General features: G+C 54.4%; 1 protein-coding gene across 1 annotated transcript; it reads right to left on the reverse strand.

The window, feature by feature from the left end:
* Window positions 1-586: 586 nt before the first annotated feature.
* On the reverse strand, window positions 587-25,563 carry SEMA7A (semaphorin 7A (John Milton Hagen blood group)). The gene is made up of 14 exons (XM_036252994.1): window positions 25,336-25,563; window positions 9,746-9,897; window positions 9,197-9,238; window positions 8,775-8,867; window positions 8,478-8,562; window positions 8,217-8,327; window positions 7,451-7,590; window positions 6,679-6,863; window positions 5,669-5,777; window positions 5,387-5,585; window positions 2,550-2,677; window positions 2,193-2,347; window positions 1,923-1,984; window positions 587-1,619 (listed from the first exon to the last, which is right to left on the reverse strand). The coding sequence occupies exons 1-14, from the start codon at window positions 25,505-25,507 to the stop codon at window positions 1,258-1,260; spliced, it is 1,995 nt and encodes a 664-aa protein (XP_036108887.1). The 5' UTR covers window positions 25,508-25,563; the 3' UTR covers window positions 587-1,257.
* Window positions 25,564-27,311: the final 1,748 nt, after the last annotated feature.

The following is a 27,311-nucleotide window of genomic DNA, read 5'->3' on the forward strand; positions in this document are numbered from 1 at the left end:
TGTTACATCATTAAAGTGCATTGAAAAGAGATGCAGGAGCCAAAGCTGGAAGGTCGTAAGCCCTAGGCCCTGCCCTGGGCTGGCCAGACACACCAGAGAAGGCCCGGCTCTCTGCTGAAATCCGTGGACAGGGTTGGGGCAGAGCCACCCACCTGGAGAGCTTGGCCCAGGCTGTCCCCACAGGAATTCACAGTTTAGCCTTAGTTATAACATGTCCTGAGCTGAAGGTGGGAGGCTAGGAGCATGGAAGCACAGCCCCTGGGGAAGAGGATTGAGGGGAGGGGGCAGCATCCCCCAACCCCCAATGCCAAGGGCAGAGTCCTGGAACCTCCCCATGAGGACCCGGCTCCTTATGAATGTATGAACCTAGGTCTGTTTTCTCCTTCATTTTCCCCTGACCCCTCACATCCCACCCCCTCCCATAACCAACAGGGGAGCTTGGACAATGTACCCCTCAGCCAGGGCTCCCAGGGCAGAGCCAGCTCATGCCATCTACTTGGATCCATGCCACCATGTCCCTGGACTCTTATCCCATGCCCAAGAGCCCCAGACTTCGATCCCCCATAGCCCACTCCTTCCCAGCCCCTCCCTTCCCCATCCCACCCCCAGCATGTAGTTTTGGTATTTTCATACAGATGCAGTCGGAAGTAGCAGTAAATGAAATAAGCCTAACATAAAAATAGAGCTCTTTCCGTCCTTCCGTTCGGAAAGCAAACATCCTTCAATAAACATGCAAGGAGGCTGCCTTAGTGGGACCCAGGGCTGGTGAGGGGCCACAGAGGGCAGCCCTGGGCTTGCAGGAACCCCAGCCACCCCCACCCTCACAGTGGCAGGAGGGCATGACGGAGGATGAGGGGCCAATTTGAGTATAAAGAGCCCAAAGGTTCAGAAACAGGATCCCAGCTCCCCTTTCCCAACCCCTCAGGCCCACGGGCTCTTGGGCCAGGAGCATCACTGAATTTGGTCAAGTTTGAGGAAGAATTTTTGAAAAATAATCTCCAGAAGATAAAGTCTTGGGCAGTCAATGCCCCAGCTTTGTAGTTGGTGCCCTCACTCTCCAGCCCCACTGCCCCTGCCCCACCCAGGCCCAGCAGCTGCCCGTGGCTGGCCAGTTCCAGGCTGGTGTCCTGTCGAGCTATGCAGTCCGCCTGGAAGCAGTGGTGGGCAAGGAGCTCCCAGCCGGGTGGCTCTGGGTGTGAGACTTTTCTGGAGCCCTGGGGCTGCAGAAGCCCACAACATGCCCAGCCCCAGGAGGCCCTAATGAACCAGCAGGCCAAGAGCAAGTGTTGGCAGGACCCCCAGCCAGAGGGAGGCCAAAAGGGCATGGGCACAGCCCAGCAGGTGCTCGGCTTTGGCCTCGTCCTCAGACAGCAGCTGCCAGTGCTGAGCCTTGTGGAGGTAGGAGCCCTCCTGGGCCTCGCAGTAGTAGTGGCCATAGTGGCCGTCCGTGAGGTTCTCGATGAACAGGATGCAGTTGGGACTCTGGTGGCCAGGCTCACAGCTCTGCTCCACTTTCTCCCCGTGGCGCCACCAGTAGGTGGCATGGCGGGACTCCATGGGGCAACTCAGGTAGTAGCGAGAGTTCCGGGCTAAGGAGACCTTCTGTAGTGGGGCCTCATCTGAGGGAGATGGGGAGGCAACTGTGAGAAGGCTGAGAGCTCCCAGGGCAGGCTGTGTCCTCCCCCCAGGCCTCCAAGGCCAAGGCTTCTAAAGGAACACAAGGATCCGAGCACCCAATCTTCTTATTCTCCCCACCCCCCTCACCCCACCCCTCTTACAACCACCTCCACACTAAGGGGGCTCCCTCTGCAGGACTATCGGGGCCTGCAGGAATAGACCATGTGTCCCTCAGACGGAGCAATCGGGGCATGGCTGGACCACCCTCACTGGACTGGGGCCCTGAGCAGGGCTAGATCAGGTACCTGGCTTTGGGTTGGGGCACTCTTTGTGTGGCTCTGCTGGATTAATAGATTGAAGCACCGACCTGGAGTTGGGAGGAGAGAGGCTAAGCAGACAGAAGGCCACAGACTCAGCCCTTTTCTATCCTCATCCCTCACCCAGTATCCACCAGTGTCAGAGGATCTGGCCAGAATGGGCCAGCACCAAGCACTGATGCCTCCTGCAGCCTGTTTACACCACCCCCACTCCTGTGTCTACCTTCTCCCAGGGACAAGGGATCCCAGCCAACATACCTTTGGGAGCTGTAGATGGAGACACATTGGCCCTGGTCCCAGCCACAGTATGGGTCTCGGGCCATGAGGCAGCCGTGGCAGCCACCACCATAGATGTCACACAGGTCCAGGGGCACCTGGCTCACCCCCCATTGGGAGCTCACATACAGTTTCCGCTGGAATGAGAGGCTAGGTCAGGCCAGGGCCCCCACCCCCAACACTGAGTTCTAAATTCCCAGGCCATGGCCAGCTGCCTGGTGGGCCCTAGGGCCCAGAAGCTCTCAAAAGGACATGTAAATTACATGCAAAGGATCTTTTTCCTTAGCTGGCCATCACTGGGTAGCCTGGCAGGGCAGGGCAGGGGGTGGGGAGGTTCACCCGGTCAGGGTCCAGTGACATGGCCTGGATGGTTGCTGCGTGGTGGAAGGGCTGGATCTCCATGATGTTGAAGACGAGGCTGTGTTCCCACTCCTCTGACTTCACCACCTTGTGGATGGTACCCCTGTCTGGGTGGTGGGCAGAGGGTCAACAGGCGGGCATCCCACCTCAGAGACAGGCAGCCTCCCTCTAGGCAGGACCAACCAGGAAAGACATGGGCGGGGAAGGCTGGGAAGTCATGGTTCAGGCAAAGCTCACAAGACTAGATGAGGTGAGTGTCAGGGACGTGGGAATCAGAGGGCAGCCCAGAAGTTTCCAAGGCTGGCCCAGCGCTCCGTGAGCCCCAGGGGAAGCTGGAGAGTGAAGAACAGAACCAGCAGTCCTGCGGTCCCAATTACTGTGCTGAGAACACATTCTTTCTCTCCTCCACGTTCCCTGGTCATGGGTATTATCTTCCCCACTTCCTAGATAAGGAAATGAGTCTCAGAAAGACTAAGCAGCTTGTTCACCATCACACAGCTGGTGACTGCAACCCAGAGGTGTCAGAACCCCACCCCTCAGCTTCTTCCATAACACCTCTGCCTCCTGGACTCCAGGAATATGTGTTCTCTAAATAAACTTTTTACTTTGGAATTTCAGATTTACATAAAAAATGCAAAGACAGCACAGAGATTTTCCATATACCATTCACCTAGTTTTCCCTAATGTTATCATCTTATACAACTGTGGCACATTCATCACAACTCAAAATATAGTACTATTAACTCAGCTACAGACTTTACTGGGATTTCATATTTTTTTCCACTAGTGTCCTTTGTCTGTTCCAGGATCCAATCCAGGACTACACATTGCATTTAGTCTTAGGGAATTTTAAAATTTTTATAGAATCTTAGATCTGAAAAGAATCTTAGATTCTACATAGGGATTCCCAAGGTCACACACAAGGCCGCCTGCCTCGAGGCCAGTGCCCTACTGGTTCACACCTGTGGGGGTCTAATGGGCGTCCTGACCCCTGGGTCCTCTGAATCCTACATCACCCACTGTCCCAGTTTCTAGAATAGCCCACCTCCCCTCCCTCCCTTCCAATTCCCCAGGGCATCGCTTGCCCCAAAAAACCAGTCAGATGATGAGATGGTCGCTTCCTAGGACTTTCCTTTAGTTCTGTGACCCATCTCGCAGGCTCTGGGAAGTGGCTTAATGCTTCTTTGGCCTCACAAGCTCCCAAACCAGTCATTGTCCTTCACCTCCTTCCACAGCAGCCTGGTGAAAACCTCCATGGCTTCTCCCAGCTGTGAGAGCCTCTCATTCTCTGCAGAGGGCTCAGAAAGCTCTATTTCTTTTTCTTTTCTTTTTTTTAAAATATGTTTTATTGATTTTTAGAGAGAAGGGAGGGGAGAGAGAAACAGAAACTGATGTGAGAGAAACATCCATCGGCTGCTTCCTGTATGTCCCCCACTGGGGATCAAGCCTGACACCCAGGCATGTGCCCTGACCGGGAATCGAACTGGGACTCCTCAGTCCATGGGGCTATGCTCAATCCACTGAGCCCCACTGGCCAGGCTGAGAGCTCTATTTCTTATGTGGCCCCAATTCTTCCTGCTGCAGGCTTCCAAATGGCATCTCTCTGATGGCCTTCAGGGAGAACTGAGACAACTGCACTCGTCATTCAAGTGTGCTCACCCCCGATCTGCAGAAACCCATGGTTCCCTTGTCCCAGGCCCACCTTTCTGTCCTGGCTCCTGCTCCCAGTCCCCCATCGTGTGACCTCTTCTCTGCTGTACCCCAGTGCCCTGCATCCCCTGGATGACCACAACAGCTAGGCCAGCTACTACTGGAGCAGAGCAAGGACAAGGGCCATGAGTGCAGCCAAGATGAACAGAGAAGCAAAGAAGTGTGATCTGAGGATCCAGAAATCAGGCCCTGCTCCATGGGAACTGATAAGGCCACTGTGGCCCTGAGAAAACCCCAAGGTGAAGCAACAGCAGGAAGTCACATGGGAGGAGGGGTGGGTGCCTGAGGCCTGGACTGTGTGGGCCCAGAGGTGCTGTACCTGGGGAAGACACTGCCCTTTCTGATGGCATCAATGCCCAGCAGGTCTTAAGGAACACCTGTGGCCTGCCTACAGTGATCTCCCTGTTCATTCCCAGGAGCCCCCTTTGCCCACAGCTGGGACCAGGAAGCTACCATAAATCCAGCTCAGGGCTGACTCCTCCATGGCCAGTGGCTTCTTGGGTTGCTGGGGCATCTCCCAGGGCATTCCAGCCAGCTTCTGGAGTCAGACAGACCCTGTTCTCCCTGGGAAGAGGAGGTACCCCTGAAGTCCTCTGCAAGACTGCAAAGACTCTGCTATCTGGAAGTCCTTCCTCATGTCTCACTAAATTCTTTGCATCCCATATCAAATGTTTCCTGTCACCAGCATAATCCTAAAGACAGGGAGAGGATTCAATGTCCTCATTCTGTCTAGTAGAGGCCCACAGGATACCCAGTGACCAGATCCTTCCTCCTGGCTTTCCACATCCCTTCTTCCCACCTTCATGAGTCAGACAGGACCAAAGCTGCACGTGGCTTACTCAGATTCCCCAAATTTCTGTCTCTGAATCCTGGAACCTGCTCTTCTCCCACCTTAGGATGCCTTCCCCTCTTCCCTCTACCCTCACCTCCTCTAGGAAGCCCTCCCTGCCTGATTTTTCCACAGCCACACATACTGACACCTCTTAGTCATTCAGTTCTTCCTTCCAGGTATAAAGATCCAACCATATGTTAATTACATTATTATTTATACCTTTCATATCCATTTTCACAAGGCAGACTGGGGGGGTCATCGGGTAGTCCCTCACCTGTAGTTAGGTAAAGCACGTGAAAGGTCTCCCCATGGCTGGCGTGCATGCGGTGGACAACTACTTTCTGGTAGTGGTACTTAGAGTGAAATAGTGGCGTCTTCAGAGGCCCCATGGGCTCCACCCTCTGTGCCACCTCAGGGTGACTGTCGGCCACCTGGAAGGTCTCCGTAGGTATCGGCTTCCGGTCTGGGAGGCACTGGGCAAGGAGAGCAGGCCCAGGTCAGTGGGTGGCTGGGAAGTGGGGTAGGAGCCTGGGTCATGGTGGATGTCACTGCTCACCTTGCCAGGCCGAGGAGTGGGAAGGCCTGTGTGGTAGCCTTTGAGTGAGGAAGTACGGAAGACCTTGTCAATGTCACCAAGGGAATACACACAGACAGCTGAGTAGTTCCTGAGGGGACACAGAGACTAGCTCAGTGAGTGGGCCCAGCATTCACCCACCTCCATCCACCAAAGCCAGCCCAGCACCATACAGGGCGCAACCACAGCCTTCTAACCAAGCTCCCCAGCCTACAGGTTCCATGAAGCTCCCAGCCTACAGGTTCCATGAAGACAGGGACTATTCTGGAAGCTAAATCCAGTGCCTAAAAATTGTCAAACACCATTGAAGGAAGGGAAGTTCAACCTAATTTCTTTCTGCTGCTATCTAAAACCACAACCTGTCATGGGGTCACAGGGTTCAGAGGCCAGCCCCAGGGCAGAAGAATTCTCAATGTGCACCCTTGTTGGGCAATTCTCCCACCTCTCTGGGCACAGTTGCAGGATGCTGATGCCCAAAGAGGCCAGACCCCATCCCCTCCCCAGCCCGGCTGGGTCGACCTACATAGGAGCCACAGAACAGGGGACTTGGCTTCCCTATCCTGTTCCCCCTCCACCAACACTTTTGCCAGCCTTGTTTTCAGTCAATGAGAGTGATTAAGAGGTGTGAATATCAGATGCAGGCAGTGCCCGAACGGGTGTGACAGCACCCAGCATCCCATTAGGCCTCAGCAGTCTTTCCAGGGCCCAGCACCCAATCTGAGCACACAGCTGGTGGACACACAGGCGCCGCCATGAGCATGTATATAGTACATGCATGCACACCAGTGTGTACAGACTCAGAAACACCACCAGCACAAACGTGTCCCTGAGCACTGACTGTGTCCCCACCCCAGGCCCAGCAACAGCTCTGTCCCTTGCGCCTGGAGTCCCTGCTCATGGCATCAGCCATTCCTCGGCAGGGCCCAAGCCCTCCAATCCATACTGGACACATAACAAATGTTGGGCTCAGCCCTAGGAAAAGGGTCACTCACCAGGGGTTGGAGAAAACGCCATAGACCCTGGTGTCCCTCCACTGGCCATTAGGGTCAGGGAGTAGGAAGACATCCTGCAGCCTGTTGAAGTTCTTGTTGGTGGCGGGGTCACTGCACACCAGCATGGCTTTCAGGAAGGTGTTCCACTTGGAGACCGACAGCGAACTCTCACCACCCTGGTCCCCCTGAAAGGGTGGAGAGGAAAGGAGACCCCTCAGTACCCACTGGGCACTGCTGCCAGGATATCAGCACCCAGGCTTCAGAGGAGGAAGGTAGGCTCTGAAAGGGGCAGGGGCCTGCCAGGGGACTAGGCAAAGGTGCCCCATGACTCAGGCCAGGTTCCTGGGCCCAGCTCCAGCCAGAAGGCCTGGATGACCAAGGGCACAGGGCCAGCAGTGGGGACTTGCACGGTGAGGGTGCTGGGTTTGTCCCCACAAAGCAGATTGACTCAGACACACGTTTACCCATTCTCACATATGCACACTCACACACAGAGGTGACATACCTTCACACTGGTTAAACACACACATATAACACACCTTCATACTCATGCATACTCTCACACTCTCAGACGACCACACACATGCACATGAGTACAACCATTTTACCCACGCACAGATGCATGGACATGCTTGTGCACACACATTTACTCCCACAATCCCATGCACAGACACCATTTCACACACACACGCACATTTGCACATCGGCACTCACATACTCAAGCCTGTTCACACGCAGACACACACTCTTGCCCACTCAGCCGATCACTCACCCTGCACAGCTGGGCCACGCGGGACACATTGAGAGGGGCCTCGGGATTCTTGTCAGGGTTGTCCTCTCGGAAGAAGTAATAGATTTTGTCATCGTAGGCCTGGTCTTGATGCACAATGGTGGCCTTAATGAATTGCGGGTCTACCAGAGACACATGTGAATTGGTGTTAGGCTGGGGAGCCTGCTTGGGGGACCCATTCCAACCCTGCACACCACCCAAGTCTACACAAACAAACCCAGAGCAAATCAGACCTAGAATAAAACTCAGAACATCAGGCCCAACCCCCCAGGGGCCTGAGACTCTGCACCCACATCTGTTTTATCCTCCTCTACAAAGATGTCATCGGCCCAAGAGCAATGACTTCATGCCTAGAGACTAGGGAAGATCCCTGGGCCTTTATGTTACTTCTGTCTAATTGGCAGAGCCCTAATGAGGAGAGAAGGGGTGCTGCCCCAACATGAGCTCAGCAGAGGGAACACACTGTGGCTCCCAGGGACCCCACTCTGGGTCTGGGGCCTCCTCTGTTTTTACCAGAGTGTGCTGGGCCCATCCTGCCCCTGTATCTTTGCCTCTGCTGTTCCCCTGCTCCCTGCCAGGCCAACCTCCTCAGCTCTGGCTGCTCAGGCCTATCCCAAGCTCCCACTTTCCTGACTGGCCTGTGGCTCTAGCAGCCCTTGGGGAGCCCTCCCAGTGAACATGAGGATATGGGATCAACCCTGGGCATTCACACCCTGGTCTACCCCAGCCCAGCTGGAGCCTGACTCACTCTGCATGACGGTGTCACTGGTGTACAGCTCAATCTCGCCCTGGATGCGGCGAAACCGAGGGATCTTCCCATTGTACTCCTGCTTCCGTATTGTAGAGTACACTTCATCCCCTGCGCAAGGTGGGAGGGGCACAGGTAAGGGCAGATAGCTCCTGGAAGTCCCTCTCCCGGGCCTGGGCTACCAGACATTGAGCTGATTGCCCTTCCCCAGCCCAGGGCAGCAGCCCTCTGGGGGCCCTCCTGTTCCAGCCACAGCCCTACCATCAAACAGAACCAGGGAGTTCTCAGCTGGGCTGAAAGGGGCATATCCTCTCCTCTCACCAAGTGACTCCACGGTGCCATTCACCTGGGGGAGAACAAGAGAGTCAGACAGCCATGTAATCCCATGACCACTGCCTCCCATGGGTGACAGTTTCCCAATCAGGGTCCCCATCCCCTCAAGCATTCTATACAAGGTGAAACCAGGCTCTGAGTCTCTCTACCCACTTCCCACCATGGGGGCAAAGCCCACCTAAGCAAGGGTGAGCTGACCAAGCATATGGGTAGGGGCCTTCTCACCAGGTTCCAGCAGCTAGGGCGCCGGGCATTGGTGCCGCAGGCCAGCAACCCCTTGCCCTGTCGCTCCAGGAGTGTTATGTAGTTCTCACAGTCCTGCCCAGAAGAAGGGGAAGAAGAGAAGTTGGTCGGAGGCCCTGGCAGGCCTCAAACCAGAACCCTTAGTCTTGGGGAAGAAGGCACTATAAGGCTGAGCATGGAGGCAGCCTCCAAGGGGAGCCAAGAACAGAGGAAGAACACAGGCACGTCGGTGAAGGACAGTGTCTCCCACTCAGACTAGGAACCCAAAGGCAGGGCTGCCTCTTTTCTCCCAGACTGGGGCTCCCAAGACAGGATCATGCCTCCTTCATCAGATTCCCAGGGACGCTCATCCCTTTTCCAAGGGGCCCAGCCTCCCCCTACACTCCCTCCTCTCCTCCACTCACCTGCTTGCCCAGGCAGGATCCCTTCGTAGAGTCAATGTTTACCTGGGGGGAAGCGGGAACATTCAACCATCCTGCAGGGCTCAGATGCCCTGTACGTGCTTTCTGTGCACCTCAGGACATGCTCATTTTATAGTACAGGTGAGCAACTAGGGCTCTGAGATGGCGAGCGAGTCACCAAGTTCACACTAGCTGCGGGGTCTGATACCCAGAGCCAAGCTCAGAGCTCAAGTGCCAGCCCAGAGATGTCAGAATCCAGGGCCCACGGGGTTCTGGAGCTCAGCTTCCAGCCGAGGCCTCCCCATCAGTGCAACCCACTGGCCAGGTGGGTAAAGCTCCGTGCTTTTCTCCACATTGACCAACACCCATGCCCATCTGGACTACCTTTAGGGAACCTCCCCCAGGGACCTTTTATGGGATACAATGGGAGGTGGACCAGCTTAGGAAGAGATGCCAACTCCCTCCCCAAAATTCCCCAAGGCCCCTCATCAAGGCCAGAAGGGAGATAAGAGGAGAAATGGGGGGAAGAGGGAATGAGGGCCCCAGGCTCACCGTGTGCACAGAGGCGTTCTTGCCCTGGGGGAAGTTGAAGAGGTACACTTTGCCACGTCCACCCACCCACACGGAATCGCTGCCTTGTTCGTGGAAAAGCACGGTATGCGGTTCTGCCGAGCCAAAATCCACCCAGTCCTTCCCTGCACGGCCTGAGGAGGAAGTAATTGGCAGAAACTTGAGGCTGGACCCTGGGCAGAGAGATCCTGTCCTCCCTCTAAGGCACATTGGCACCTGCCTGGCAACTAGTGTTTGGGTCTGGGCTGTGGTAGTGCCAAGACTCAGAGCCATGAGTGGGAGAAGCAAGGGGTACTCTGGTGGGGTCTAGCAAACAGCTGTCCTCACCCAAATACATAGCACCTACCTTACAAAATATGTGGCCTCAGGGTGGGAGCAGGATTTAGGGACCCCTAGGGAGAACAGGCTTCCCATCCCCGACACCACACACAAGAGGCAGGGCTCAGGCCAGAGGGACCAGGACTCTGGCTGTGCTGTTTGGACGCTCTGTAGCCCAGAACAGAGCTTTACACTCCCTGCAGGTAACAGGGCTCTAAGCACCTCACTTAGAGTCCAGGTTCCCAGCAATCACTTGGTTCGGAACCCCATCCCCTCCTTCAGGAAGCCCTCTCCAAATCCACCTGGCCCACCCCACCCCTCAGTGAGTAGGTCAGCTTAGATCAGAGCTGGAAAGGACTCTAAATGTCCATGCCCTCCCATTTCACAGTTGGAAGCACAGAGGTCCAGAGGGGCTGCAGCACAAGGTTGTATGGTCAGTAGCAGGACCTGAACAAGAGCCCAAGTTCCTGCCCGCAGCTGGACTCTGGCTTTTGCCCAGAGGTAAAGTTCCACCCTCTCTCCCTAGCCACTCTGGGACGGGGGCTCCTTCACAGAGTATAGTCTGGGCCTTTAAATAAAAGGGCTGACCCGGGCAATTTTGGCCAAAAAGGAAACTGTCTGCAGACACTGCCTCTGGGGAGAAGATGTCTCATCTCTGATGACATTGTTGAGGTTGTCCTGGTTACAGAACTAAATTCCAGGGATGGGACAGCTCACATCTTCCCACCTCTGACCAGACTGAGGCCTCCTCACCCAGGAACTCAGCCTTACCACTGTCTTTTTAAAAATAAATTTTTCCTTTATTGATATTAGAGACAGAGAGAGGAAGGGAGAGGGAAAGATAGAAACATCAATGAGAGAGAACATCGACTGGCCACCTCCTGCATGCCCCCCACTGAGGATTAGGCCCACAACATGGGCATGTATCCTGACTGGGAATCGAACCGGTGACCTCTTGGTGCATGGGTCGACGCTCAACCACTGAGCCACACCAGCTGGGCCTGACCACTGTTTATTCAGCTATAGCAAACTCAGGGGCAGCCAGCTTAGCAGTGACACCTAGGGAGGACACACTCCAGCCCAGACAGAAAAGAATTGGCATTTCCGGTGTCTGCCCCAAATCCCTCTTGCTTCCTTTGGAGCCATTCCTACTGATTCTGCATTCAGCAACACAAAGAGCGTGACACACCGTGCAACCCACCCTTTCATCACTCCCTTTCCTTCAGATACATCCCTCTATGGCCAAGTCGTCTAGAAGAGGGGTAATGGATCTGCGGCCTGGCTCACTGCAGAGATGGAAACTGAGGGCCCTTGGGCATACACCAGCCTAAGGTCATACCAGGAGGCAGGACAGACTGGCTAGTCCATTACTAAGTACTGGTTCTCAGGAGCATTTAGGAAGATGCCAGCACTGTGGGCCATGGAGAAGTGCTGAGATCACTACCTCTGGTTCAACTGGCTTTCCTTGGGTGCTCCACAAACAGCCCAAGCAGCCTCTCTGTACCTGACAGGAGGCTCACTCCCTGTCAGTCCCAGCTGTGCAGAGCCTCCTTTCCAGCTGTGGTAAAATTAGAGTGCTGGGGTCAGCAAACGGAAGATACAGGCCTTCCTGACTCAGCTCCCACAGCTTCCCTTACACCTGCAGCCTGAGCAGCAGCCACCATCCCACAGCCCAGAGCCCAGCCTGGGATCCAGTCAGCAGCCTCAGGTCCCCTCCCAAGTCCCCAGTGAGCCAGGGACCAAGAAAAGCTATGTGTCTGCATCTGGAGTTATTGAGCTGGGGCAGAAGCTCTGAACCCGTCCAGCCCCTGCTCCCCTCCAGAGGCTAAAGAAGAGGAGACCCAACCCTCAGGCTATGCTGGTCATCTCTACAAGTCACCTCAGCCTGCACCAGCAATGAGGCCACAACTAATGCACAGCTCTTGTCCCCAGAAAGAAGCACCAGAGGGGGCCCTGATGGAGCCCTTGTCTGGGATTCACAGTCCTGCCCTGGGAAGTCTATTCTGATGGGAGAGGCAGTAGCCTGGCCCTGGATAGCAAGGTCTGAAGGGAAACCAGCCCTAGGTTGGAATTCAGTTGGGGAGTGAGTCAGCCACATCAAAATAAGCCCCCATGATCTCAAGCAAAACTATCTAGGTGTAGTCCCCAGGGCTACTCACAAAGAATTTCTGAGGACACAGAAGGCCGTGAGGGCTGCTGCACCCTGGCGTAGGGGGTCTGCAGCATCCAGGGCCAGGACAATCCTGCACAGAGTTGTAAGTCGGAGCCCTATTTCTCTCAAATCCTGGCTGCAGCCCCTGGAGTGCGGGGGATGCAGGGACTGCTGGCCCCATTTTGCAGAAAAACAAACAGGAGCCCAGAAGGACTGCCTCCCTTGACGCCCCAACTCCCACCCCTTGCTGCTCTGTGCCTGGTGATATGTATAGAGGGGATGGCACCAGTCTTGCCCCAGAATCTGGACTTGACCCATTCTCCGCCCCAGCCCCAGCCCTGCTCCTATACAGCTCAAAGCCCTCAAAGAGGCTGATTGTGCTGGGGAAGTGTCTGAGCAGCAGCAGCTCAATGAATACATGAAAGGAAGCTTTGTTCAGGTTGGCAGGAGCGGGGGCTGTGGGATCAGGGCAGGAGGGCTGCCTGGAAGTGAAGGCAGCACCAAGCCTTTGGGGCCAGGATCTGTGGTCCCATGGCACCAACATGGGCCAGACGTCAAGGCTCTGTCCATGCAGAGCAAGGCCAGGGGTTGCCCCTAAAAAGGCCCAGCCAAACCCTAGCTGGTTTGTCTCAGCAGTTAGAGCATCAGCCCAAGGACCAAGAGGTCCTGGGTTCAATTCCCAGTCAAGGGCACATACCTGGGTTGCAGGTTTGATCTCTGGCCTAGTCAGGGTTGTATGGGAGGCAACCAATCAATGTATCTCTCTCACATGGATGTTTCTCTCTTTCTCCCTCCCTCCCTTCCACTCTATCTAAAAAAATCAATGGAAAAATATCGAGTGAGGATTAACAAAAAAAAAAAAAAAAAAAAGCCCAGCCAAGGGAGCAAGTGCCTCATCTTTTTGCTTCCTTATGAATTCAAATAGATGGGGAAGGTAGATTAAAGCTAGATGGGTCAGCCCTGGCTGGTGTGGCTCCACAGTTAAAGTGTCAGCCCGAGGACTGAAGGGTCACAGGTTTGATTCTGATCAAGGGCATAAACCTGGGTTGCAGGTTCGATCCCCAGCCCTGGTCAGGCTCATATAGGAGGCAACCAATCGATGTGTCTCTCTCACATCAATGTTTCTCTCTCCCGCCCTCTTTCCTTCCCACTCTCTCTAAGAAGATCAATGGAAAAACATCCTCAGGTGAGGATTAACAACAACAACAAAAATCTAGATGAGTCAGGAACAAGTAGGAAGAGAATTTCAGGCAGGGGAAACAGGCAGAGCAAAATGGGGAAGCTGCCTGTACGGCTGGTACAGAGAACCAGAGTAGATCAGGAAGGTGAGCTAAGGCAGTGTGTGATGGAGGAGGAGAGGTACTGTGGCCCCCCAAGATACACCAACCCGGTGCCCATCAGTCTCCAGTGCTTCCCCTCCTCCCTAGGAGCAGGGCCAGTGTCACAAAAGTGCCCCCTCCTTTAGCACCGCCACCTCCCAGCTCCCCTGTCTGCCCATCCCCCTCTGCTTCCCATCCTGGATATATAAAAGGAGCTCCGTCTGGCACCGGTCTCCCCCCTCACTCTCCAGCCTGACGCATTAGTGGCTGACACTAAGTGGTAGCTAAAAGCTCCCAGAATAACCAGGAGTTCAGGCAGGGAATGGGGCTAGGGGAACACAGGGGCAGGGTAGGGATGGCCCCAGTTGTAGCTTGATACAAGACCCCCACCCCCGCCATGTAATTCTAATCCTTACTCCTTCCGGACCAAGGACAAGCACGGTCAGGCTGCCCGGTACCCAGCAGGGCTCCAGGGCCCTCTCTGAGTCCCCATCCTCCTCGCAGTGTTCGGACTGGCAAGGCCCAGGCCCAGCCCAAACTGGAACAAGGGTCAAGAAGATGGCTAAGTGTGGGAGGCAGTCTTCCTCAGTCACAGCCCCCGAGTTGGGTTGTCTCTAAAGCTCTGATCCTGTTAGAGCCCATTAGAGCTGACTCCTCTTACGAGCCCCACCCTCCCACCACTGTCCCAGTGGCCGGGCTAAGTCTGGACTTCTGTGGGGTGGGTTCTCCTAAAGCAGGCCTGCCGGGTAGAACACCATTCCTTCTCATACACTCTGGGGGCGGTCACCATGTGGTCTGCACTGTCCCCATATCCTCATTGCTTGTGAAAGAGGGCAGCCCAAGGGTTGGACAAAGTAGGAGCTGGAATGGGGAAGGGCGTGTTGTCCCTGAAGGGAGCAACAAGGGACAGGCTCTGCAGTCTGGTCTGGGCAGGGACAGCCTTTCAACCTGACCCACTGACCCAACAGGTTTTGAATGCTAACCTCAAGGAGTCCTTTGAAAGTGGGTACTGAGAATGGCAGGAATTCGGACACCCAGCCGGAGCCAAGCCGACCTCCAGCTGGGAACCCAGCCACATCTGGCAGGAGCTGTGCCCCGCCCTCATCCACCTCACACCCTCGCCTATCACACAGCTGGCAGAGAGAAGAGGGATGGCCCACGTGGAGCCCAGAAATTAGCTTGCAGCTTCTCCACCCTTTGAAACCCACATCCCACGGGTCTGAAGGGAGGGGATCTGAACAGTCGTTGAGCTGAGAGGGCACAGAAGCCAGAGAGGCTGTGTCACTGCCCCAAGGCACACAGCAAAGGAGGCAGAGGCAGGGCCAGGCCATAGCTCAGGGTTTCTGGTACCCAGCACCCAGCTCTAGCCCTCTGGGACCACATCTTGGACTTTTTTAAGAGTCCCTGGACTTGCAAAAAGCTGTACATCATCTTCTCTCCACTTCTCGGTGTTATTTCCCACTCTCCACCCTCCCTCTCCCCACTAGGTAATAAGGCACTAACCTGATAACTGACAGGAGTCACCCACACACCTACATTCTAGGTAGGGTCCTGAGCTCCAGGGGTCTTGATCAACCAAAGCCTGAAACTCCAAGAAGTGACTGAAAGAGGAATGCAGCGCGGCTTCAGAGCAGTGGAGGAAACCTTTTCACTGGGATAAATGGAGGCAAAGGAGCAAATGTTTCCTCGATTCTGTCTCTCCTCATATGGCCAGGGATGAGTGTGAGAAGCTATTCCGCATACCCACAAACCCAGTTTCCAGGGTGGTACCAGCTCATGCTAAGGAGGGGCTGTGGCTGTTGTTGGAGTGCTGGTGACATTAGACACAGGGCAGGACAAGGTTCCAGATAGCTGCCTGGCAGGGATACAGCCACGTGCTAAACAGGTGGAAGGCCTTTTGATATGGTACTTAGCTCTTGGCAAGTGAGAAGTCTGCCTCTCTTTATCAGCTAGGGACCAGGGAGCTAGCTGTGTGCTGGGCTAAGGGGTGTGTCCTGCCCACCAAGGTCAGCTGTGGGTGGAAGGAGAGCATATCTCAAGTATGGGCTCAGCCCTGACTCTAAGAAGCCATGTGCTCCCTTTGGCAGCCAGGTGGCTGGCTGGCTGTGACTAGAACCAGGGGCTGGTCCTTCTTGACTTCAATTTCCTCCTCTATGGATTGGATGGGATAGTACTTGCTATGGTCTAGGTTTTATGACCCAACATCAATCTTGGAATAAATTACAAAACAATCAGGGATAAGTTCATGGGTCATTTTTGAAAAGTGTGGGACTGTGAGTGCTGGCCAAGTGAGGGACAGCCTTCTTGCAAGTAGAGACAGCGGAAGCCACATCCTAATCTGTCTGCACCCGCTACCCCACCAAATCCCCCTACCACCCTGCAAAGAGGACAGGACAATGGTCTGTATCCCCGTTTTATAGACAGGAAGACAAAGGCCCTTCCAAGTCAGCTCTGATCCACTGTGCTCAAAGGATCAATCAGAAGGTTTGGCTGGTGAGGCGACCAGCTGGGGCAAAGGCTTGGAGGGAAGGGGCGGTTGAAAAGGAAGCTGTGGTGGGGCTAGGCTGAGCCAGACTCAAGGGATCAGGGAGGAAAGGTTGGCACTGAGACCAAGCTGGAGCACAGAGGAGGCACCACACACAGGGAAGGCAGGAAGCCCAGGATGAACACCATGTCCTGTCCACCTTCCACCTGTTTTTTAGCCCAGCAGGTTCTAAAAGGCCCAGAGTGAGACCAAGGTCAGCTGGTGGCTCCTTCAAAGGAAATAATGGACAGAACTACAGGGCCTGCCCTTGGGCCCAGAGCCAGGGCAGGGTTGGCAAAGAGGGCAGAAGATGCCTAGTGGGGGAGGGAGGGAGAAACAGACGGTTCCCCAGCTCAGCAGAGCCTGGGCCAGCAATGGGTAGGTAGCAGTGCAACGGTAGCCAGTTAGGGAGAGCTGGCGGGGGCTGGGCTGCCAGGGGTGCATTTCATCAGAAACCCGAGATGCCAAAGAAGGAGAAGGATGATGATGACAATGACATCCCTACTTACCACCTAACCGTTCCATAGTACTCACTATGTGCCAGGCACTATTCTAAGTAATTTTGGAATATATTAATTATTTAATAATCACTTAACTCTTATGAGGTGGATTCTCTTATTATCCCCATTTTACAGATGAGGGCAGCAAGACAGAAATGTTGAGTAACTTGCCCAGGGTTACATAGCTATTAAGTTGACACTCAGACAGGCTGATTCTGGAATCTGTACTTATAACCCCATGCTTCATAGATGGGCCCTTGGAAGCTTCCAGGCCAGCCCCTCCCATATAAATGAGAAGACTAAGGCCCAGAGAGGGCATAAGCCTGCTCAGAAACCTCTTAGCCAATGAAGCCCTGACTTCCATCAGTGAGGCCCTAAGGAGAGTGTATTTAAGTGAACGTAGGTATACAGGCCTGATGTGGGGCGTGTGGGTGGATCTAGGGGTCCAGCAGAGCACTGAGTGCTGACCAGTATGACTAACTGGGAAGATAAGTCTTCCATGATCTTTGCCTGGAAATAGAACATACTCTGTGGTCTTGGGCAGACCACAGCAAAAGGCAGGGTATAGTCACAGACCCTTCTTTAACACATGCCCAGCAAGGTTTCCACCAGCCAGCTCTGGCCAAAAACATTTGTCTCTTGGGTATGGAGAAAAGGGAACCCTCGTGCATTGTCATGCAGAGTGGTGCAGACACTATGGAAAACAATATGGAGGTTCCTCAAAAATTAAAAATAGAACTACCATATGGCAATTCCACTTCTTTGCATTTATCTGAAGAAACCCAAATCACTATTTCAAAAAGATAAATGCACCTCTATGTTCACTGCAGCATTATTTACAATAGCCAAGATATGGAAGCAACCTAAATGCCCATCAGTGGACGATTAAATAAAGGAGATGTGGTACATATACACAATGGAATATTACTCAACCGTAAAAGAGAATGAAGTCTTACTATTTGCCACAACATGGATGGACTGAGAGAGTATTATGCTAAGTGAAATAAGACAGACAGAGGAAGACAAATACCATATTATTTCACTTATATGTATAACCTAAAAAAAAAATAAAAAAAACCAACGAAAAAAAACCAGAAACAAATTCATAGATATAGAGAACAAACTGATGGTTTCCAGAGGGGAGGGAGGTTGGGGGGCTGGGTGAAAAACGTGAAGGGAGTAAGAAGTATAAACTGGCAGTTACACAACAGTCATGGGATGTAAAGTACAGCACAGGGAATAGAGTCAATAATAATGTAATAATTATGTATGGTGCTAGGTAGGTACTAGACTTAGGGAGTGATCACTTTGTAAGTTATATAAATGTCTAATCATTATGCTGTACACTTGAAACTAATATAATAATGAATGTCAACTGTAATAAAAAAGGAATTTTTAATTAAATTATAAAAACACTCACCTCTACCCCTGGTTCCTCAGCTCAAGAGCCAACCTTGGCACCCCACTGCCCATCCCAGCAGGGCCCAGCTCCTCTAGCTGGCAGTCGAGGCACACCTATCTCTGTTCATCTCTGCTACGGCTCCTCCCCATCTCCACACCTTTGCTAGTGCTCTTCCCTCTTCTGATCATCCTCTTCCTTTTCTCTGTGCACATGGTCTTATCTGTCCTTGAAAATAGACTCAACCCTTCTGGCTCCAGGAAGGGTTCAGATTGCTCCAGCCCTGACGCCTCCATCCTCCCTCTAACCGTGTGCTATACACCGCTTGGCACACACCATCTTCTTTTAGATCATAATGTCTGGTGTGGGGTCCTATGGTTGAGGCCAGGCCCCTACAGAGGACAGAGCCTGAAAAGAGACAGACAAATGGAAGGATGCCAAGAGCTGAGGCCAGAGGCAGGCTCGGGCAGAAACACTCCCCTGGTCCCAGCTATGCCTGTCTCATTGGGAAGCCTTGGGCAAGTGGGGGCCGATGAGATAGTAGAGAGGGCCAGGACGAGGGTGGGTTTAAACCCCATGTCAGAAGAGAATACATCTTAAAATAGGTTCCCAGGCCACTGACAGGGTACTGAGCTTATCATAGTGACCTTCCTTTCTCACTCAGGCCCAGAAGACAAACATAAGCAGCTCTCTGTGCCACACTCCACACCCCTGTCCCTGGCCCTAGCTTAGTTCTCCCCCCCCCCCCCCCCCCGCCCAGGAAGTCTTCCCCAGTTGTCCCACTCCACAGTGACCTTTCCTGCTCTCACCCCATTACAGTTCTTGGTTGTATCTACTGGTCCTTCCTGACCTCTCCACGCGCCCTCCCTAGTCACTAGCAGCAGGCCTCGCTCCCAGGGCACCTGGGTGCTGCCCAAGGGCAGACCCAGGGCTTCCCCTCCTCTCTCTTCCAGAAGGGCTGAACACAGACCTAAGCACAGGGCAGGGGCTAGCTGCCCTCCACAATAAGAGCTGCTCCGGGTCCGCTGGCACAGAGCTCGAGCTCCTGGTTGGAAGCAGGGGGTGCAGGAGGCACTCAGGATCAGACTAATCCCAGGCTGCCATGAAGGTTAAGCCCGAATTAGCCCAAGTAGTGACACAGATCAACCTGCTCCTGAGACCCCACCCACCCCCCGAGGCCCAGCTGCCCTGAGGAAAAAGCCAGAAGAGGTGCACTGAGCTGGCCCAAATCTAAGGTCCTGAAGGGGGAAGGAAAGGTCATGACCAGCAGGGCTCCTGGGAGCAGACAATGCCAGGGCAGGAAGAGTCTGGACTCAGCTGAGCAAGCCAAGGAGAAAAGAGACTCAGGGAACCCCAAGCCTGGGACAGAGCATAAAGGCAGGCAGACAAGTGGGGTGAGGCCAAGAGGTGAGGCCAGGAGCAGGCTCAGTAGAAGACACAACCCTGGTCCCAGGTATGTCTGTCTCACTGGGTGACCTTGGGCAAGTCCCTGTCATCACTGTCCTCAGTTTCCCCATCCGTGGAACTTGTGGTTATCTCAGCTGATCTGATTTTTCTCCCTGACGTGCTAAACTCTGTCCTGTCAGGTTGTGTGGGTTGAAGTTATCCAGAGGGCTCCTTGGAGGAAGTGAGGTAGCCCTGGCGGAAGGAGGAAGAGGGTGAATGGGGTGCAGGGTGGGTTGGCCAGTAAGGCAACAGACCCGAGGCAGGAAAATGTGGGGACTGGGGAGTAGTGAAGGAAGAAGTATGAAAGATCAGGTGGGAGTGGGGGCAGGTCACCACGCAGGGCTGGGGGAGTGACAGCACTGTCTGTGTGCCCAGGAGGGACTCTCAAAACAGTGGCGCAGAGGGATGGGGGTGCTGCGCAGAGGGATGGGGGCACTGCACAGAGGCCAGGGCACAGTGCTGGAGGCACAGCAGGGCTGGGCCAAGGCTGGAAAATAGAGGGCTTGGAGGCTGACTGGAAGGGGAGAAACACCCCCCCTCATACCATAGGGGGCAGGGACGGGATGAATATCCTGGTCCCTCATGGCCTAGGCTGGCTAAGGAAGGGGGAAACCCATTTTGCAGGGGCCTAAAGGGGCCACAGTCCTCTATGCTCTAGGAGGACCCCTTCCTCCCCTCCTCCCTGAGAGAGAGGAGACTTCTGGGGCAGCCAGGTCTTGCCAAAAAAGGAAACCAAGAGAAGGGGAAGTTTTAGACCCAGAACTGCCAACCAAAGCAGGGTAAGTGTGGTCAGTCCCCTGTGACACAGCTGGACGGCCCTGAAGAGGCTGAAATGAGTGACATGGGGCTGGGGGAGGAGGAGAAGACATCAGCTGGGGCCCCAGCTACCAACATGAGCGTCACCTACTCCTACTACTGCCCCTGGACCCTATACCCTGAGCTGATTCTCTGCTTCCCACCTGTACATTAGGGGCTCTGGCCTGGCCCTCCTAATAGAAGGTTGCCCAGCTCTTGTTTCTCTGAGCCCAGGGAGTGATCTACAACCCTACCCCCACCCAGCACCACCGCCACCCAAGGAGGTGAAGGTTCCTGAAAGGGGTAGCTGGTCAGAGGAAGGGCATCTGCCCCTCCCCACCAGCAGGGCCTGGCTGATGCTGGGGGAGCTCCACCCCTTCCATGGAAAGTCTCTGCCTGCAGAGGGATATACCTCAACTGGAGAACCCCCCCAGTCAGGAGCCAGGGGGAAAGCCGTGGTCTCTCAGGACTCTTCCTATCAGGAAGCTGTGAAACTGGGGAGGCCTTCCCTGATAGCCACGGTCCTTTTTTTTTTTTTTTTTTTTTTATTTATCCTCACCCAAGGACATTTTTTTCCATTTTTTTCACAGATAGAGTGGGAGGGAGAGAGAGGAACAGAGAGAGAGAGAAACATCGATGTGAAAGGGACACATTGAGTGGCTGCCACCCGTACGACCAACCAGGGCCGGGGACAAACTGCAACCGAGGCACATGCCCTTAGCGGGAACCGAACCCGGGTCTCTCCGGACCGCAGATCGACGCTCTAACCGCTGAGCAAAACCGGCCAGGGCAGCCACGGTCCTTCTTTCCCACTGCTGGGCTGGCTGTGGAAGGTCAGGTGGCTGAGCTCAGATGTCCCCTCCTGCAAGAAACCTTCCTGAAACCCAGAGGCCAAAGCTGACTCAATGTCTCCCACTCACTGCCTCTTCCTCTCCCTGGTCCTAGGGAGTTTTAGGGTCATAAACCCTGTCTTACCAGGTGCTCCCTTCCCATCCCTCCCCTCCCCCAGCTGGCTCCTGCTCCTGCCATTATGGCATACCCACCTCTTTCAGAAAGCCCTCCCTAATTAAGGGTACTTGGTTAGGTGCCTCTTTGACCCCCACAGCTGCCCTCTGCCACATTTCATTGTAACTGCAAGCTGACCTGCCTGTTTCCCCATCTATACTGAGAAGTCTATGGACTTGGCTAGTTTTTCATCCCTGGATCCCCAAGTACAGCCCCAGGACCAGCACAGCTTGGCCCCAGCAAATGTCAAATGTCAAATATGCTGAAATATGCCTGGCCGGTGTGGCTCAGTGGATTGAGCATCATCCCATGGACTGAGAGGTCCTGGTTCAATGCCCAATCAGGGCACATGCTTGGGTTGCAGGTTCGACCCCTAAAAGGGGGCATGCAGGAGGCAGCAAATCAATATTTCTCTCTTCACATCAATGTTTCTCTCTCTAAAAAAAAAAATCAATGAAAACATTTTTTTAAAATGCAGAAATACTATGTCTACACAAATCAATAAGCCACTTCCTCTAGCCGATCCTCAGCTCATGAGAGAAAAAGATAGAAAAGAACATGAAACTCAAGGATTCTCCCTGACTTCCCAGGTTTCAATTTCCCCTCACAGCTAAGATTGAATGAGCCACCACAGCCTCTGCTCATCCCAGAGAGGCAAGAATCCCAAAAGATTAGTGCTCTGATTAATATAATTCCTCCCTCCACCCACTTTGGACATTTGAGGAAACCGAGGCTCAGAAAAAAGCAACCCTTGCCAAAAGTCACATAGAAAAGCAGGCCAGAGCTGGGATCTCTTTCCCTAACACCATGGTCATCTTGGGCCTGCCTGCTCTCAGAACCTTCACTATTCAGGACAGATCTCCCCCAGCCTAGGACACCCCCCTCTCCTCCCGGAAACTGCCCCCTCCTTTTCTGCACAGGGGTTTACCCTGAAGGTGAGGAGTACATCTAAGTCCCTAAGGGGATAAGGATTTCCAATGGAAATGCTAATGCTTGGGGAGCCCCAGCTGTGACCTCATCCCCTGGAGGAGGTGACAACAACCCCACCCCTGAGGAGCAGCTCCATAATGGCTCCCCCAGAAGCTTTCAAGTCAACAATAACATCCTGTTGTTTAATTGGACAAGGGAGAGGCAGAACTGGCTGGGCAGGTGGAGACTGAAGACTGCTGGGGGGGCGGGGAGGGGGGGACGACAGGCTGGCTCATCTCTGACCTTGAGGGTCAGGACCTTCCCGTGCTTCTCCATCTCCTCCAACCTGGGACGAAATGAGAGAGGGGTGCAGAGCTTCCACAGGTATACCAATCTCCTGCCCTCACCTGCAACCTGCTCCTCTCCAGCCCCTTCTTGCAGGAAGGTCAAGCCCAACCAGTCACATCTTTTATGTTTTGTTTTTTTGTTAATTCTCACTCAAGGATATTTTTCCATTGCTTCTTAGAGAGTGAAAGGGAGGTAGGGGGGATGTAGAGGGGGAGAGAGAGAGAGAGAGAAACATTGATCTGAGAGAGACACATCAGTTGATTGCCTCCGACAAGTGCCCTAACTGGGAATCGAATCTTGACCCTCCGGTGCATGGGCCGATGCTCTAACCACTGAGAAACACCGGCCAGAGCCCAAACAGTTGTATCTTTGACTGGCCCATATGTCAGTGACCACCCTCAGGGGACAACTTCCAGAGTCCCTCCTACTGTGGTTAGCTCTGATGGTAAGAGAAAGGTATGGAGCTCAAGGGCACCCAGCAGGTTAGTGCTGGCACATCCCTCTCTGCTCGGAGCTGCTGGGCCAGGATTCAATATGCTGGAGAGGTCTCAGCCTCCCTGGACAAGTGCAGGCTGGGACCCTCCTAGAACACTCTAATCTAATCTTTCCCTAGAGGGTAGGGGTCCATGAAGCAGAAAATAAATGACAAAGAACCCTACATACCTGTCCCAGTTCCCTGACCTGTCTTGGCTTAAAACTAAAATCCCAACCTATGCCTCATAGAGAAGTGTCTCCAGAACCACCATTATCCTTAATCTGGTTGTTCCTGGAAGCTATTCCCCAACACCCCCTCCCTTGCCACTGGTAGACAGGAATTTAGGCCTATAATACAGCAAGGCCAGGAAGGTCCTCCTCTCACCCCACTCCTGGGTTTGCCCTGCCCAAGCCCATTTTAGTCCATGTGTCACCCTACACGAAATAGAAGGCAGCTGTCAGCCAGGCATACCATCACCAGCTGGTGGTCCTGAGGGACAGGAGGATGGTAGGGTCTATCTGGCACTGAAGAAGAAGACTACAGACTGCCCTTGAACAAGACAAGGGAGGGGTTGGCAGAACCCAGCAAGGGACATTAGTTTATTACCAAGCTGAAGGCACAGGCAGAGTGGCTATTGTGGTGAACTACATGTAGGGAGAGAGGTGGAGCTGGGTTAGGAGCTTTGAAAAGTGGGCAAAAGAACTGAAAGCAGCTTCAAATAGCCTCAGGGTGGAGACACGAAGTGCCTGAGATGGGGAGGTACATACTAAGTGCTAAGAAATGGGTGTCCATTAAATATGTGGAGGTAGGAGTCTTGGGAAGTCTTGGGGAGTGGAGGCAAGCAGAGCCAAACACAAGAGGTTTGGCGCAATGGGAGATGCTAGAACACTTAGACATGGCCATTAATCCCCTCGAGAGGGCCCAAATGCTGTGCTGTCCAGGACAGTCAAGGGGTCTGTCCCAAGGCAAAGATGCTGGGAAGGCAGAGGAAGCCTGGGCTGGAGATGTCTATGATGAGTAGATGTCCACCTGCCGTGCTGCACTCTCACTAGGAACACCTTGGGCTGGGTAAGAGACCTGGCCCCTAGGGTCCCTCCTTCATGGCCAAGATGTTGCCTAAATCCTTCTCCCCTCCCTAACCCAGTGCTAGGACTGGTTCTGTGCCTGATCAAAGCCCTGTCTGCACTGTGAGCTCACACATTGCCCAGTGACCTTGGGCGAGTCACATTCTCTCTGCTGCAGCTGCAGTTCAGGCCACTGGTTTTGTACATCCCCCCCCCCCCCCCCTCTTCTAAGAATACCTGCCCCAGATAATGCTCAGGCTCTGGCAATCCCTGCAAACCGCCTCAGGCATCAAAGGGCCCAGTCAGGGACAGACCCCACAGGTTCTCCAACCTCCACCCAGTGCCCACCACCACCACCACAGGGGGCCGCAGCACCACAAAATTTGTTGACCGAATTCTGTTGTCCTGGGGGCAGGAAGCATTTGTGTGCAATGCAGAGAAGGGAAGCTCAGTCCTTCAAGGCACAAAACCTCAAACCCCACCTAGCCGGCTTTCTGACCTATTGTATAGGGGTTTTAAACTAAAGCACCTCGGAGGGAGACTCCGGTCCTTCAGACTCATATATCCACTGTAGCCTAAAAGCTGCACCCCCGCCCCAGATCCACCGCCTGGGGTCCCAACCACCGCGCCCCACCTAACACTGTGCCCCCCACGCTGGCGCCTATTCCTGGTGACAACTGCCACGTGCGGGTGGGGTGGGAGGAGCGGCTGGTGCTGGTGCGGGCATTGCAGAGGTAGCGCCCAGGTGCCCTAAGTCTCCGCACCGCACCACGTCCCAGCATGCCAGAGGGTGCCCACCTCTTTACCAGCCCGGGCCCTAGGGGCAGGGGCGGGGGCAGGCTGCGGGGTCTTTGTTCCCACAGCCAGAGCAAAGCAGCAGCAACAAGGGGTCCACGGTCCCCTCTCTGGCCCAGCCGGGGCTCCCTGCGACTGCAGAGCCCGCAGCTGAGGAAGGACGTGGGTAGAGTCCTAGCTGAAGAGTCTTGCACAGAGGCCCAGCGCTGGAAGACAGAGAGCACCTCTGGGCAGAAAGAGGGGCCCGCTCCTTTCCCCAGTGCCCCAGTGCTGCGGCTCCAAGCTGCGGGCGTACTTGGAGCGACTTAGCTAGGGCTCCGGCCCTCGCCCGCTCCCCACAGCGTTCCAGCGGCTCCAGTGTGCCAGCGCGCACACTCATACTTATCCAGACCCACACTCTCCCCGAGAGGAGCTCCCGGGACCTGCAGAGCCTCGCGCACGCACTCCCTCCGGTGCCGCACACTGCACCCACCCAGCTACGTTGTCGGATACCATGCTCCGACCACTGCACGGCGCCACCTACCTTTCCAGACAGCAGAGATGCGGGGTCCGCTCTTCGGGTGGCCTTGAGTGTCTGCGGCCGCCCAGAACAGGAGCAGTAGCAGCCGCAGCCGGAGCCCAGACCGAGCCCGCGGGCCAGGAATGCGGTAGCGTGGGACGCGGAGGGAGGTGCATCCGGGCGGAGGCGGTGACATCCCGCGGCCCGGCTGGGAAGCCACAGCAGCGAGCAGCCGGTGACTGACTGAGCCAGCACCCCAGCGCAGGAAGATACCAGCTCAAAGAGGCGGAGTCAAATGCCTGACCCCACCCCACGCCTCCCCCACCCTTGCAGCCTTTCTCGCCTCCAGGCTACCTAAACGGGACACAGTGCCGGGGGAACCTTATTCATCCTCTCCCAGGCAGTTCCACAGGCCGACCAGGGCAAGGCAGACGTCTTCTGTGGTCCTCTGTAGTCACGGTTCCCTAGGGGCCTCAGATCCATTTCCCCCAACCCATGAAAGGGTTGGACTAGAAGTTGGTGGACCTCTCTGAGGGTACAGGCAGGTCCATTACCAGGCAACCTCCCTAATGGCCGGCTCAGTGGTTTGGACCCTGAAGGCTGTGGTTCTCCTGGGTAGATTGGCCTGAGTGCACATGGCTCCCTCTGAGCCTATAAGCAGGAGCAAGAAGCTTCCCCCTACAGTGGGTAAGTGGCAGAGAGGGTTGATGAACTGTGGGGAGCACTTAGCACCCCATCATTGCTCTGCTGTGAAAAGGTAGAATTTTCATCTTGGCCTGGTTCCCTCTCCCTTTCCTCTTCTCCCCCTTCCTCAACCAGCAGCCTTCTGGGCTGCCTCCCCCAGCCAGCTGGTATGTGCTCAGAAAATCCAAACTCATTTCCATGTGAGTGCAGGGGGATATAATCAACAAGGCCCCTAACCTACGCAGAAAGAGAGGGTGAATCTTGCATGCTTAGGACTCACTGTGAGGAGGCAGGGTCAGATAAGCTCTAGGGGATCCCTGCTCACCAGCTACAAAGAGCTGAGCTACTGAAGGCAACCTGGTGAATCCCCTGCAGGGTGGAGGCCCAGTCCCAATGCAGTCACCTGAGCAACCCAGGCAGCTCTCCCGTCAGCTCTGCCCAAAGAGGCCAGACCCTCCACCCTGGCTTTGCCTGAAGGAGCCATGGATGGGAAATCCACTTATCCAGTGCTTATAAGATGTCTCTCCCCAGCTGGACTGCACTGAGAAGACACAGGGTGAGGAGGAGGTAGCAGTGATGCATGTGAGCCTCCAAGACCCACACACCTGAGACCTGGCTGGACTTGATTCACACACTGCAGACTCCAGCTAAGACAGATGCCAGCTAAGACAGAGAGCAGGGTGCCCCAGCCCCACCCCTAGCCCCAGCCCTCTGCCCTCATCTATAGCTGGGAAAGTATTGTTACCAGAAACTTTCCTTGACTATTCCAGATTTTGTTTCCAGCTATCCCCTCCATCTTCCCTAAGAGCTCCAAGGTACCCCAACAGACCAAAAGGGTAAATCAAGATGCCTCCAGAGATAGTGCAGGGCTAGGTTCCTGGTAGACTGGGTAGAGTCAACAACTTCTTAATGTCCAGAGGTATACTACCCCAAAAAGAGGGAGGCTCTGGACAGTTCAAGAGCCCCTCCCCAGGCCTGTACCAACTAACACCTGTGGCCCCGAAGCCACCACCATGTCCTGGCCCAGGCTAGCCTCCAAGACTGTGTTTCCAGTCCAATGCCTCATCTGCTGAGCTAGCTGTACAGCCCCTAGTGTCTGCCCTCTCTGAAAAAGTAAGCAAACTAAGAAATTGCCTGCCCCTGCCACTAAGAACTGAGAATTCATAATTAATAACACTACTCATCACAACACACAACTCACTTCCACCTATATTCTCCTTGAAGTCCTATATTCTTCCCCTCAGTGATAAAGTATAACCCCATGTTAGAGAAGAAAACTGAGGCAGAGAGAGGGAGGGATCTGCTCAAGGTCAGCT

This window comes from Molossus molossus, unplaced genomic scaffold (assembly GCF_014108415.1).
Source record: "Molossus molossus isolate mMolMol1 unplaced genomic scaffold, mMolMol1.p scaffold_m16_p_1, whole genome shotgun sequence".
Lineage (NCBI taxonomy): Eukaryota > Metazoa > Chordata > Mammalia > Chiroptera > Molossidae > Molossus > Molossus molossus.